At 36.2% G+C, this 14,811-nt stretch overlaps 1 protein-coding gene across 1 annotated transcript in view; it reads right to left on the bottom strand.

The window, feature by feature from the left end:
- LOC128863888 (neural-cadherin) overlaps nucleotides 1–11,257 on the bottom strand; it is a gene marked incomplete at its 5' end in the record, with an annotated part of 141,659 nt that extends 130,402 nt beyond the window's left edge. Inside the window, 2 exons of the mRNA XM_054103292.1 lie at nucleotides 10,502–10,617; nucleotides 11,104–11,257. Coding sequence (XP_053959267.1) covers nucleotides 10,502–10,617; nucleotides 11,104–11,257 — 270 coding nt within the window. The remainder of the gene's footprint in view (nucleotides 1–10,501; nucleotides 10,618–11,103) is intronic.
- Nucleotides 11,258–14,811: the final 3,554 nt, after the last annotated feature.

The raw sequence follows: 14,811 nt of genomic DNA, 5'->3' as shown, positions 1-14,811 counted from the left end.
CCAAATGTCGTCTAGGTCCATATGGTTCAATATGGACCATAAGAAATTGGAAGGGCCACCACGTCTACCGAAAAATGGGCGCAATGCACGCAACGTTTGCGTTAATGAACACTCATTTTGAAATAAAGTTGTATCATTTGAACGTGCTGTTCAATCGTGTAACTTACCACGATGATTTGGTATAAACAACTGAATAATAAACAAAAGATTTGACAGATGCCACCAAAACAAAATGGCTGCCACCCTTTATTATGGGTACTCCGCTCCATCAGAAACAATAATAAAACGATGCTTTGCTGACTTCAAAGGTAGTCGCGGAAAGAATCAAAAGAACGGGTTGGTTTTGTATTGCATGAGCATTTGAAGAAGCACTGTTCAAAGTGGGTGCCGCGTTTGTTCACTGTTGACCTAGAACGAGAACGTGTTTATGATGGCAAAATAATGGAAAACCCCCAATGAAATGAGCTTCTAATTGCTCTGTCTTCCACCGTATTCGTAGGATTTGGCTCCCTTGACTGCTCGCAGATCTAAAAAAATTCTCACCGCTAAGAAATTTCGCTCAAATGAAGATACAAAAATGGTATTTAAATGTTAGAGCGGCGTTCGAGTAATTGCGTTGTTCTTGATGGATATTCCATTGATGAATAAAGCTAGTTTCTTACAAAAAAAAAAAACAACAACGTTTACTTTGTTAAACCCGGGGCTTTTCAGCCTATGTGTTACAATATTATTTAACTAAATTCTAACTAGAATGCTTTCGTATACACTCCATTAGAAGGTTTCGGAAATGTTTCCATATTCATTCTGAAAGAAACTGTGTGGAAGAATTAAGCACTAATTGTGAGTTGCTTTTCGGAATGCTTCCGTATACTTCCTGTATTTAGCGAGTGGGAATACTTTCTTCCAAAGGTATCGTGTGTTAAAAAGAAATGGATTGGCCAACAAAGAAGAACGCGAACGATTTCATGGCATGTAATCAAGTATTATGATTTTATGATTTCTAAGTCTAGGTCTATGCCTGGCTTCCTAAAAAGGAATTCAAATGAATGCTGGTACATTTCCACACTCAGGAGTTTATAGTTTTCTTTTGTAAGCTCAAATCTTGAGTATTACAGCATCATTTGGAATCCTATCTATGCTGGCTCCACCTTAAGTGTACAAAAGATTCTGAAATGTCTTAATGTCTTTTACTTTACGTTAATGTCATATCTTCACTCTCTTCTTTGTAATTGTGGTATGACTGATTATAAAGGTAGGTAATTTCAGTTGGCATTGCTGACATTAGAAATGCGTAGAAAAATTTTTTTGGTTGTGTGTTTGAGGTACCCCGATATGAGTCGTATCAATTCTCACTTCTTAGTTGAGCTAATTCTTTTCTATTGTCCTACGCGGGATCTTAGATTCTGCGACATGTTTCAGGTACCTTGTCACAAGAGCAATTTCATGATCATTAGGCAGACTAACCAAGTTTGTAAAAATTTAGATTTATTCGCAAATTCTGGTAAGAGTTCTTTTTCAAATTTTTTTTCCAAATTTTTTTTTTTTTCAAAACTATTATTATTTATATTTAATTATTTTGCGGATTTTTATTTCTCCCAAAATTTTTTTTGACATTTTTTTTTCAAGTTTTTTTTCTAATTTTTTTTCCAAATTTGTTTTCAACATTTCTTTTTCTAAAATTTTTTTTCCCAAATTTTTTTTTTCCAAAACTTTGTTTGGTTAAATATTTTTGAGAATTTTGTGAAAACTACTCGCTTTTAAATTTGTTTCTTATTTCTTTTGTTATCAGCTGAAACTATGCTCATTAAGCCCAGAAAGTTGCATAGTGGGGTTCTATGTGAAAAAATCTGTGCAAAATTCTGCTCTGTTGAAGTGCTGGCATGTACACTTACTCATTACATCCCTCTGCAAATCGATCGAAGCCTCGCTAACAAACAACGTTTCAGCTAATAGGACTATGAATAAGTTCGTGCGGTTTTTTTTCGAAATTTGAAACTTTATTGACGTAAAATGGTTACAAATTTAATATTCAAAATATTGTCCATCGCTTACTACTACTTTTTCCCATCTTTCTGGCAATTCACGGATTCCCTTTGTGAAAAATTCGGTCGGTTTTGCCGCAATCCACGAATCGATCCATTTTTTGACTTCATCGTAATTACGGAAGTGCTGGTCAGCCAGGCCATGTTGCATCGATCGGAAGAGATAGTAATCGGATGGCGCAAGGTCTGGACTATACGGCGGGTGGGGTAGGACATCCCATTTGAGCGTTTCTAAGTATGTTTTGACCACTTGTGCAACATGTGGCCGAGCATTGTCATGTTGCAAAATAACTTTGTCGTGTCTATCGGCGTATTGCGGCCGTTTTTCTCGCAGTGCTCGGCTCAAACGCATCAATTGTCGTCGGTAGACATCCCCCGTAATCGTTTCATTCGGTTTCAGTAGCTCATAATACACAACACCCAGCTGGTCCCACCAGATACACAGCATAACCTTCAGGCCATGAATATTCTGCGCCGACGTCGATGTTGAAGCATGGCCAGGGTATCCATACGTTGCCCGACGTTTTGGATTGTCGTAATGGACCCACTTTTCATCGCCAGTCACAATTCGATGCAAAAAACCCTTTCTTTTGTGCCGTTGAAGCAGTTGTTCGCATGCCATAAAACGGCGTTCAACGTCTCTTGGCTTCAATTCATACGGCACCCAATGGCCTACCTTTCGGATCATTCCCATGGCTTTTAAACGTTTGGAAATGGTTGATTGATCAACTCCCAAAGTTTTTGCAACCTCTTCTTGCGTTTGAGCCGGATCTTGATCGAGCAATTCCTCCAATTCGGTATCCATGAACTTTGGCGGCGCACCCTCGCGTTCTTCGTCTTCCAAGCCAAAATCACCACTTTTAAAGCGTGCAAACCACTTCTGGCACGTTCGCTCAGATAGAGCATGCTCACCATAAACTTCCACCAAGATACGATGACTTTCGGCTGCTTTTTTCTTCATATTAAAATAATGAAGAAGAATTCCCCGCAAAAACACATTATTTGGCACGAAATTCGACATTTTCAAGTGTGGTAAAAATATTGTTGTTTACGCTTCAAATAAAAAACTTATACTGACGTTTGTGCCTTACGACAGTAGCTCTCCAATGAATGTTTGGAAATGTGGATCGATGGAATAATAATCAAGTTACGCCATCTGTTGTAAAACCGCACGAACTTATAAATAGACCTATTATTAATGAAAAAAAAATTAAAGAAAATCTGAGGGGGAGTGTTTTTCACAAATGTCAAAAAAATGTTCCCAAAAACTTTAAACAAAAAAAATAAAAAATGTTTTACAAAGTTAATTTTATCTTTGAAAATAAAAAAAAAAAACAAATAAAATGTTTAAAGCTATTTGAATTGGGAAAACTATGGAATTATAACATTAATTTTTTTTCCAAATTTCAATTTACTTCTTATTATACTCAAGCCTTAAATTTAAGATTGGTTCAAGATAATTGGATCTCTTAACATGGAACCGCTCATGTTTCTTTCATTCCGTGAATTGTTTTCGTTATACGCTGCTTACATTTCCTAAAGGTATGCTCTACTATGATTGTGAGTGTGTGCAAGTGATATGAGTGGTGTTGTGGTACATACATGTGTTGAATATGTTGCCGCTTTTATATTTCTGAAAATTTAATTTGAACCAAACGTGAATATTTCTTTGAATAGCCAAAAATTTCAATTCTTTTGAACAAATTTCTCATTCCGTTGTTGTCTAGCCAACACTCCGCAGAAATAAAGCGCTTTCAATTTGCGCAGACTTTTGTATTAAATTCTCATTTTGTAACCCTGGTGATATGACATGTCGCTTATAAATTGGTAGTAATTAAATTTCACACAGTTTTTGTTGGTGTTATAATGCACGCTTTGGACGCGCTTTGGCTTGCGGTTTAATATAAAAAGTTTTCTGATAGGTAATTTAAAGTTTTGAAATTGTCGAACTGATCGATTGATGGGTTGTGTGAGGTTATTGTTTAAATTTAAAAAAAAAAAAAAAAAAAAAAATATACATACACATCAAATATCTAAAAGTGCACATTTAAAATAGCATTTAGTTTGATTTGAGAGAGCTTGATTTTTATTGCACTTTTGGTTCGAGTGTTCATGGCATGTATTCAATTAAAGGTGGGAGTTGCTTTAGAACTAAAATTGTAAGGAAATTTTGGAAGAACTTAACCTTGATCTGTTCAACTCTCTGTAGCCCATTGAGAGGCGAAATAGGAAAACCGAATTTATATAGAATTTTTTAAATTTTTATATGTATACCATATTTTACGAAAGGAAAGTAAACCTAAAGTTTGTTAATTCGTATATTTATATTATTTGTTTAAGCTACATTTATTGGGACAAATCCGCATTTTGTTTTCAAAAATTACTTAACTTTTCCACTGGTGATTGCGTATTGTTAGAAAAATAATTAATAAAATTTGTCGGAAGATATTATTCCTTTATTATTTTATTGTCTTTTGAAGACGAGTGCGGCGTAGATACCGCCAATAACGATGGGGTTTAGAACCTCATTAAGCCCCCTATAGATACTAAATTTTTATTCATAACCATAGGGGTTTTGATTTCGATTTTGTTTTGGGAGAAGGATTTAATCATTATTCTGTGTAGTTTAAGCCACCAATTGTTTTATTTCAATTGTTATTGTTGATGCGGGAAATATTTCATCTAAAGGGTTTTTTAATTGGCGCGTGTCGATTTTGGCGCCCTGTGGCAGCCATTTTGTTTTGGTGACATCTGTCATATCTTTTGTTTATTATTCAGTTTTTTATGCCAAATCATCATGTCAAGTTACACGATTGAACAGCACGTTCAAATGATACAACTTTTTTATCAAAATGAGTGTTCATTAACGCAAACGTTGCGCGCATTGCGCCCATTTTTCAGTAGACGTGGTGGCCCTTCAAAGTCAACTCTTCAACGTTTGGTGGCCAAATTTGAGACGACCGGGTCAGTAAACAATCAGCCAACACCCGTACGTTCAAGGAACGCAAGATCAGCCGAGAACATTGCCGCAGTCCGTGAAAGTGTACAGCAGAACCCGAGGCAGTCTTTTCCTCGCCGTGCACAAGAACTTGGCCTTTCGCAGACTTCAACGTGCGGAATTTTGCGTCGGTACTTGGGCCTATACCCGTACAAGATCCAACTGACCCAGGAGCTCAAAGTTGATGACCATAGACAACGCCGTTTGTTCGCTGACTGGGCTTCGAATCGTTTGGAAGAGAACCCCAGTTTTGGGCGAAAAATCATCTTTAGTGACGAGGCGCATTTTTGGATGAATGGCTGGGTTAACAAACAAAATTGCCGTATATGGGACGACACCAATCCACACGAGGTTCACCAAGTGATAATGCATCCTCAAAAAGTTACCGTTTGGTGTGGATTTCGGGCCGACGTTTTTTGAAAACGACGTTGGTGAGGCGGTCACCGTCAACAGCGAGCGCTACACAACGATGATAACCAATTTCTTATGGCCCATATTGAACCATATGGACCTAGACGACATGTGGTTCCAGCAGGACCGCGCTACGTGCCACACAGCAAACGCCACGTTATTCCATTTCAACATCTACCCACCCTTACTGAAAAACCCTTTACTTCATCTACTATGACACAACGCAAGTTTTGAATTTACAGGAAAGGCGTTGGCCCAGAAGCGCCATTTCAGCTTCATAAAATTTTCGAACAAGCTTTTCGGTGCCAGCGAAACTTGGATACCAAGCAAGGTTTTAGACAAGTACATTCTCTGTCATGCATTTTTTTCATTTGAAGTTTGAAAGCGTTATATTAATAGCCCAAATTTTTTTCTGTTATGTTGTTACACCTTCCCAAATGAACTTATGCGAAGTTTCACTTCAATCTGCCAATTCATTCTTTGTTTACAAGCCAATTAGTATCGACATATCACAGTATTTTCTTCAATAGAAAAACCCAGTGATTGAATTTTTATTTTTGGAAGGGAAGTTCCTGAATATAAACTTGGTCGTATAAGCCTTGAAGACGATCTACTTCAAGAACTTCCAAAAACAGCAACAACACCATAAATCGTAGAAAAAATACAGGATTGACTGCAAAATCGTCGAGTGACTGACAAAGATTTAGTAGGAGCCCCAGCCTTCTCACTGGGCAGTGTAAGTAATATGTTCACCGAAGTATTGGGTTTCGAAAGCTGTGTGAAAGCATATTTGATGCCTTATTCGCACACAGTGGAACAAAAACAAATTCAAAGGCAACTTTCCCAGCAACATTTAGAGCATTTTCGAAAGGATAAAGTAGATTTTGTGCATCGATTGGTCACTGTGGATGAGACTTGCATACATTACCATGATTATAAATCAAAACAAGTGGCTAAAGGGTGATCCTGGTTCTTCGGCACCGAAACGAGTTCGTGTCCAGAAATCGGCCAAGAAGGAGTTAGAATCAGTTTTTTAGAAGCGAAAGAAATTTTGTGTGTGGATTATTTGTATGCTGGTAAGACAATAAATTCTGAACCTTTTAGACCAGCTGAAGGAAAAAATCGTGAAAAAGATCCAATAGCAAAAGAAAATAATATTTTTCATTAGGAAAACGCACCGTATCACAAGAGCATTTTGACAATGGCTAAAGTCCACGAGTTAAAGTTTGAATTGTTGGCGCATACGCCGTATCCATCAGATTTGGTCCCTAGCACCTTGCAATTTGTTTCCAAATCTAAAAAAATTCATGCATGGAAAGCGCTTTTCATCAAATGATGAGGTCATAACAGCTGTGGAAACGTATTTTGCAGCCCTTCCAGATTCTCACTTCAGGGATGGTATTCATAAATTGGGATCTCGTTGGAACAAATGTATTGATGCTCAGGCAGACTATGTTGAATAGTAAAGTGCATTTCAAATCATGAAATTGTGACTTTCTTATCGAACCGCAAAACTCATAGAAAAACTTAGCATATTTTTTTCTATAGAAAGAACCGAATATGATGTTGTGACATATTTCCTTGACTAGAAGTCATTGAGATCAATAATTGAAATCAAGTATATGATATTATTTGTGAAGATCCAGGTATGGCTAGTTGTGAAGTTTTTGGTACCATTGCGAACTCAAATGAACAGGTATTCCGTATTTTACATGAAAAGATTCATACGCTAGAACTGCTCGGAAAATTAGTGCCGCATTCGTAAACAATTCAGCAAAAAGCGAATCGAGAGTGGAAGCAAATTTCTTAGTATATTTTTGCCATGGAGTGTTCATTTATATTGTATATATTTATTTAATATTGAATGCGTTACATAGAGCACGAATTTTCCCAGCAGATTTGGCTCACACCGATCACTGCCTCTTCAGAAAGTTGAAGCAATTTCTTCGTGTAAAGCATTTTCTGTAGAACAAACGCGCTTATATACAGAGATGGTATACAATTAACTGAAGATTGGTGGGGTTATATTAAATAAAAAACTTATTTCATTTACAACTTTTTATTCTTTTAATTTTGGTTGCTTACTTTTCAACCAACCCGCACAATGCTGTTGGTGTACACGGACGATATCTCATCTATCTGATATTACTTTCATCATCAATATAATAAGCGCACATTTTTCCAATTTAGCGGGTTCTGGCACATCAAAAGGCGGAAATTCTATATCTTGGATAAATTTGAATTTTTTTACAATACAATTTTACTGCAAATATGCCCTACACTTTGTGTGGAAAGTATGCGCGTTGTTACTGCATTGAAATTATCCTTCAATTCAGCCCTATTTGGTGGGTGGTCATAAGAAGAAGATATTCTAGTTTTATGGGGACATAAGAGGTGTCATTAATGGAATTCTTAAAAACGTAGTTTAGCAATCAGTAAAATGAAGTTTAATGCGAATTATACTGGAGTTTGTGAGATTAGCTGCTCTGATGGCAAGCTTCAGTTGTTCTTTGTATGCTTTCATTTCACAACCCGACATTAAATCGTAATAAAAACATTGCATAAAAAATGTGAATAAACCTTTTAGTGCTCACCCATAAGATAACTTATAAAGTAGTACATAACTAGAGATAATAACAATAATAATAGATCAGTAAACTTTTTGTGGCTTTCTGACTAGAGTTAAGTAGCCATTCCGAGTACTCGTAAATTGCAACATATTGGCAAGGCGGGCGAGTTTTGGCGATGATTATGATGATTATGCTATTATTTTTTAACCTAAAGCTATTTTTATAAAGTAAGTGCGTAGGTATATATTTTTTTAAATAATATAAAAATACAGCCTCCAATGTATGAAAATAAAGTGAGTGGAATAATGATGGAGTCAGAGTATATTTGACCGTATTTTTTTCAAATTAATTTTAATTACTTTTTTTATAAAAATATAAATATTTCTTCCACTACAAAAACACACATACACGCCTGTATCTCACGTTGTGGAGAATTTATAAAAATTCAAAAAAATTTCATCCAAATTTCAAAATTTTTGAAGAAAAAAATAATAAAACTTATATCAAAAAACTTAATTTTGGACATGCAGTTTTTCTCGTCGGAAGTCAAGTATCTCAGTGTACTACTTGACCGAAAGCTCCACTGGAAGCTGCACATAGAATATCGAGTTAAGCAGGCCAGTATAGTTTTCTACCCCTGTAAATCTATGTTCGGCTAAAAATGGGGTCTCAAGCCACATGTCGTACTCTGGATGTACAACTTAGTGGTTCTGCCTATGGGTTTGACATATGGTTGCCTAGTTTTTAGGGTAGCTCTTCAGAAGGTCTACAACACCACTAAATTGGAGAGAGTGTAGCGAACTGCCTGTGGAGGCATAACTGGGACATGTAGAACTTTTCCCACCGCTGCCTTCAACGTCATACTGCACTTATTTCGCGTAGATCTTCAAGTTAAATCCAATGCTGCTCAGAACGCTTTTAGGTTGAAGGAGATTGGCCTCTGGAAGGAACTTCCTTTACAATATGGAAGCTTCTTGAAGCAGATCTTCCCTTCCTTCTCTGTACTTCGTATAGATCTCTCCATGCGCAAACTGGATTTGAGGGTTGCGCTAAGGCTATCTTTCAGAGTAGGCTAGATTGAAAGGAGGGGAGAGTAGGCACGGATATAGGTACCTCTCTTTTCACTGACGGATCCAAGATTGAACCTACGAAGCGGGCGTTTTCTCTAAATCCGCCAATATTTCAGTCTTCTTTAAGCTGCTGGGAAGCGTCTTCAAGCAGAGGTCTTCGCAATCCTGCAAGCATGCAAAATGGTTAGGGATCGCTGTTGGAAGGGCGACATTAGTATATTTTCCGATATTCAAGCTGCGATTGAGGTTCTGTCGCCGCCGTATTGCAGTTCTCTTCTGGTCAACTCCTTCAAGGAGGATCTCAAACGTCTTGAACGTGGAAGAAACATTCCCTTATCTGGGTTCCTGGGCTCAGGAATATAAAGGGAAAAGAAATTGCCGATTAGCCTGCCAGGAAGGGGTCGACAGAACCGGTCTCAGTTGTCCCCATCCCAGACTTCGGTGTCCCCTTGACCGTTGTTAGAGGGAAACTCCACAATTTTTTCCTCAAAAAAGTGCAAGACAGATGGAGGTCTGTCTCATCGTGTGCTATCTCAATAGCACTATGGCCTCAAAACGACAAAAAGAGGACGCTTAAGGTGATGGGAATCTGCCACCATTCAATATCCAAGCTCAATACGGTGTTCTCTGGTCATTGGGTGATCGGAATTCATGTGGAGAAGCTTGGACTTCCGTTGCTGAAGCTGTGGGGATCCTGCAGAGAAAGAAACTGTTGAGCGCTTTCTTTGCAAACGTCCGACTCTGGCGGCTAGGCGCTTGAGATTCCTTAGCGTGCCCTTGGGGGATGGCCTGAGAAAATTCTCCAGCCCAGATCCCTTTTCTCTCCTCTATTACATCAACAGCACTGGATGGCTGTAGATGGTTTCCCTTCTCTAAATTTTTCGCAGGTATGGTATCAAAACGGCACGTAAATGTTACATGTAGTGTACCTGGCGTACTCTTGCCATCTAACGTACCTCCTACCTATGCAGTTTTATAGCTTATTTAATTCTCATATAATAAAGTGCTATTTCCAAATTCTGGTTGATTTTCTATAATTTTTTCCTGACGCTGTTGCGGATTTTCTCCATATAAAAAATGTATTCCTGCAGTCGTTGGCCCATCATTTTTTTTTAATTCTGTTAAAAAATCTTGAAATTTCGATGAAATGAAGTGAAATTAATTTAAGCTATTTTTTTACACTTCTAGAATGAACTATATTTTTATAAAAAATAATTTAGTACAAAAATCAAAAAAGGACTAGTGGAAAATCGGTCAATATCTGGTGACTTTACCATTACTTCACTCACTTTGTATGTCATAATTCATAAAATCACTTTTATAGCTTCTAAATAGTATCTTAAAAAATCAAAAATCATATAAAATTCCAAAAAAATTCTATGCATAAATAATTGGAAGTTGTCAACTTACCCTGCGTCGCGTTTCGTAATCAAGCGCACCCGCCACATAAATGGCACCAGTCATATTTTTAACCGCAAAAGCGCCACCAATGTTGCCACTCGTAATTTCGTAACGTATACGTGATGCTATACACAAACAAAGCCAAAGTCAACAGCAGCAGCAGGAGCGTAAACAACAGTGGCAGTAATGTAAAAAATTGTAGTTGTTGGTGTTTGATGTTGACATTTTTAATTTCATGTGATATTTTAATACGCATGTGACAGTCCACGCGTGAGCGCGCCAGTAAGCCACGCACAAACACATTAACACATATTTCAAGGGGCAGCAAGCAGCAGCAGCAGTTGAAGTTCCATTATATTCAGCGCCAACAAGACGCAAACCAGCGAATCATTCATGTGTTTTTTTGTTGTTATTGTACATGTGTACGAGTAAAGGAGTGTAAGAGATAATTCGTGGAAAGAAATAATAATTTTTATAGTAATTTTACTTTTCATCTTCTTATCATTTTCTTATGCGCTCACATACAATGTGCGCTAGTGAGCGTATAAATACAAATGTACCATATGTATGTATGTATGTGTATATGCATAACCTCTTAAGTGTGTACTTACATTCATCGTGATCCTTCGCTGTAACGGTTAATACAGTATGTTGGATATCTTCGTTTTCGTCCACTTCCGCCTCATAGAGTGACTTGTCGAAGTAGGGCGGATTGTCGTTCTTATCGGCGATGCCAATGCGTATGAATTTTGTCACTGTAAATAAAGTCGAATGAAGAGCAAAAGGTAGAAGAAGATAAGTTTGTGCAGTAATAAGATAAATGGCGGGAAATCAAACTGTTTAGAGTGCACCAACGCGCGCTGCACTCATCTAAGAAAATAATACTTGGCAGCTATGAACGCTTCTGGATCTAGTTAACAAATGTGTAATAATAGACAGCTGCCTTAATATAAAGAGTCTTCCAATAACTGGTGTTATTTTGAATAGCCCGCTATTTCGGTTGATGTCACCTTTGAAGCTGCCATTTTTTGATATCTGACAAGTAGAAACTACACCATTAATAAAAATGGAACGATATACTTCGCTTAAACAATGCATTGAAATTATTACAATTCAGAGACGGCAGAGAGGGTTCGTAAAACTCGAACAGTTTTGGGTCATCGTGAAGCACCTTGTCGGACCGCAATACAGAAATTGCTGAGCTGCTGGGACAAGTTAGTGATGTGAAGAATAAAACCCGTGCACGTCGCTCAAGAGCAGCAAGAAATATTGCTGTTGTAGCCGCAAGTGTTGAAGAGAACCCAGGTTTGTCCATTCTTCGTCGTTCTTTGGAATTAGGCATTCCACAAACGTCATTACACCGTATTTTGCATAAAGATTTGGGTGTTAAGGCTTATAAAGTCCAGTTAACACAAGAACTCAAGCCGGCCAATCATCAACATCGTCGTGTCTTTGCTGATTGGGTCGTTGAAATGCATGAGAATGATACGGAATTCCATCGAAAAATCATCTTGAGTGGTGAGGTCCATTTCCACTTCAGTGGCTTCGTCAACAAGCAAAATTGTGGGATCTGAGGCTCAGAAAATCCCAGAGTTATTGTTGCAAATCCTCTCTATACTCAACGTGTGACTGTTTTGTGCAGTTTATGGTCCGGTGGAGTCGTTGGACCTTATGTTTTCGAAAATGAAGCAGGAGCAACAGTTACGGTGAATGCTTTGCGCTATCGAGAGATGATTAACAATTTTTTACGGCTGGAATTGCATGACAGATGGATTAATTTTCAACAAAACGACACTACGTGCCACATAAGCGGTGAAACCATTGATCTTTTATGAAAATAACATCTCTTATTTGAAAACCCATTATATGTACAATCTTTAGCACCTCAACATTTGCAACAATTTTGATTATTTCTCTTTTCTTTTAATATTCATTACTTTTTCATAAGACAACAAACTGTGTCTAATTTCATATTTTTGAGAATGAGAGGATATAAAATGCCTCATGCATCATCAAAGCTGCCGTCGGAGCAATGGTATGTGCGCATTTTTTTCTAATGAAAAAAAATTAATTAAAAGTTCAAAAAATTAATTAATTAAAAAAAAAACGAATCAGAAAATTTGAACAATTGGACGGATTTTCATCAAAAATTTTTAATTTCAGAATTTTAAATCGGTATTAAGAAACAAACAAAAAAATGGGTACGCAGTTCTATGGCCCGTTCATTTATAGTCTATTAAAGTGCATGTTTGAAGTTGCTAGAAAAGCCCGTTGATTTTATTAAATCTTTCTTTCCCGGTGTTGCGTATTTTTTTCATATAACAAATCCAACAAATGTTTTTTTGTTTTTTTTTTTATTTGAAGAAAATAGGCAACGTTGCCAGTAAAAACTTTTATCCAAAATCAACGAGAATTTTAAGCTACTTTAAACTTACACTTTATTATACTATAATTTAATAGCCTATAAAAGTCCATACCAAATTTTTTTTAATTGTGTTAAAAAATTTTAAAATGTTTATCAACTTTTTTTTTCAATTTTTAAAAGTTTGTACAAAGTTTCAAACTTGGCGTAATATGATCTTCATTATATATATATACATCCCATAGTTCCTAGAGGAAACATAGGGCCTCCTTCATTATACAATTGAGTTAGTTATATATTCATAAAAAAAAAAAAATAATTTAAATTAAAAAACATATAAATAAATAAATTGTGAAAACTTGTGAAAATATTCAGATACTAGCTTTTTTTCGCAGGCTGCACATATTCTATGTACCCAAGCTTGTAAGAAGGTATGCTGCACATGCCTATTATTTTATAAACAATAAAATCAAATCCAAAAAAAAATAAATATGTCAATGTAAAAAAAAATAAATCGAATATAATAAAAATATATCGCATTTCACGTGAAATGGCCAAAACATCCATACAAATTGCACTGCTGTATCTCACTGCAAAGTTAGTACTCAGCTCGCGCCGTGAAAACACCGCGCAACATTCTAGCAACATGATGTCAGCAGCATGTTTGGACACTTATTTAATTTGCATAAGACATTTAAATTTGAACGAGAACTGACTAGCGTCTGAGTTCGAAAACTACAAAGTCATGTCATTTTTAAACGAAACGTCTTCGCAATGACTGTAAGTAAAACTTTTTCATATTTTTTGTGTCAATATATATTATGTAGATTTATGCATGTATGTGTGTTAATTTTGTCGAAAAACACTTTTCTTACCAAAATTTGCCTATTACATCTGGGGCGATACTCATAAATTTGACGCTTCTTCTCCATTGACCTTTAATTTTGCTAGCAGCATTTCGCGGTTGTTAAGGTAGTACAAGCGTTTACAAGCAAAAGTAGCTTAAATTGACTTGAGAAAGAACTTAGGCTACATATTCAGAGGTGGTCGCAATAAAAGCACTGCGAAAGTTTGCAAAGTTTCGAAGTTTTTTTTTAAATAAAAAAAAAACCATTTTTTTTTTATAAAAGAATGGGTTATGGGTAATGGGTTACGAGTCTAAAGCTTTGAGAAAAGTCAAATACTTCTTTGCCCTCTTTTCTTTGTTCAGTCTTTAGTCTTTGACTTATTTTCTTCCATGTTTAAAATTCTAATACTCTTAAATAATTTTTGCAGCTAATTTGTATCAGATGGCCTCAATACGTAAAAGCATTTATTTCCAAGTTGTGAAGTTCTAGTTTTAGTGTTGCATAAATTTTTGCAGTTTAGGTACAGGTGAAAAATTGTTGCATAAGACTTTAATAAAAAAATAATAAATAAATAAATAGATAAAAAAAATGTAATGCACTGAAGAGTATTTTAATTAAATGGCAACTAATATATTTTCCTATAAGTTCTTATAATTGTAAGCTTGTAAGCCATTTGCCATCACCAAACTAAGAAATGGAAGGCAGTGGGAAGGAGCTTGCGGAAGGAAAAAAGTTGAAGCTTCGCAAATGTCTCGCTAAAGAGAACAAAAATGAAATATACCTACTGTTTATAAATATTTTTTTTTTTTTTTTTTTGTGTTTTGATGCGCATCGTTTTCTGATTGTCGCTCCAGTCATTGGTTTGAACGGGTGGAAACGAGTCATTGTGCGTTGTAAAGTTTAAAGTTTTCAAATAAGCAGAATTTATAAAATAAAATCTCAGCATTCAGCACTTGCAATAGTTCCAAATTCAATAAAAGCATTTCCATCAAAATTCCAAGCTTTTCAGTTAGAATTTTCAAAAATATTCTGGGTATGCAGTTTTATATCCCATTCAATATTGAGTATGCAGCTCTTTCGTCCACTCAATTTTCATACAGGTATTTAAA

This window comes from Anastrepha ludens, chromosome 5 (genome assembly GCF_028408465.1).
Source record: "Anastrepha ludens isolate Willacy chromosome 5, idAnaLude1.1, whole genome shotgun sequence".
Lineage (NCBI taxonomy): Eukaryota > Metazoa > Arthropoda > Insecta > Diptera > Tephritidae > Anastrepha > Anastrepha ludens.
The sequence above is the reverse complement of the archived record's forward strand: the minus strand, read 5'-3'. Positions and strand labels throughout refer to the sequence as shown.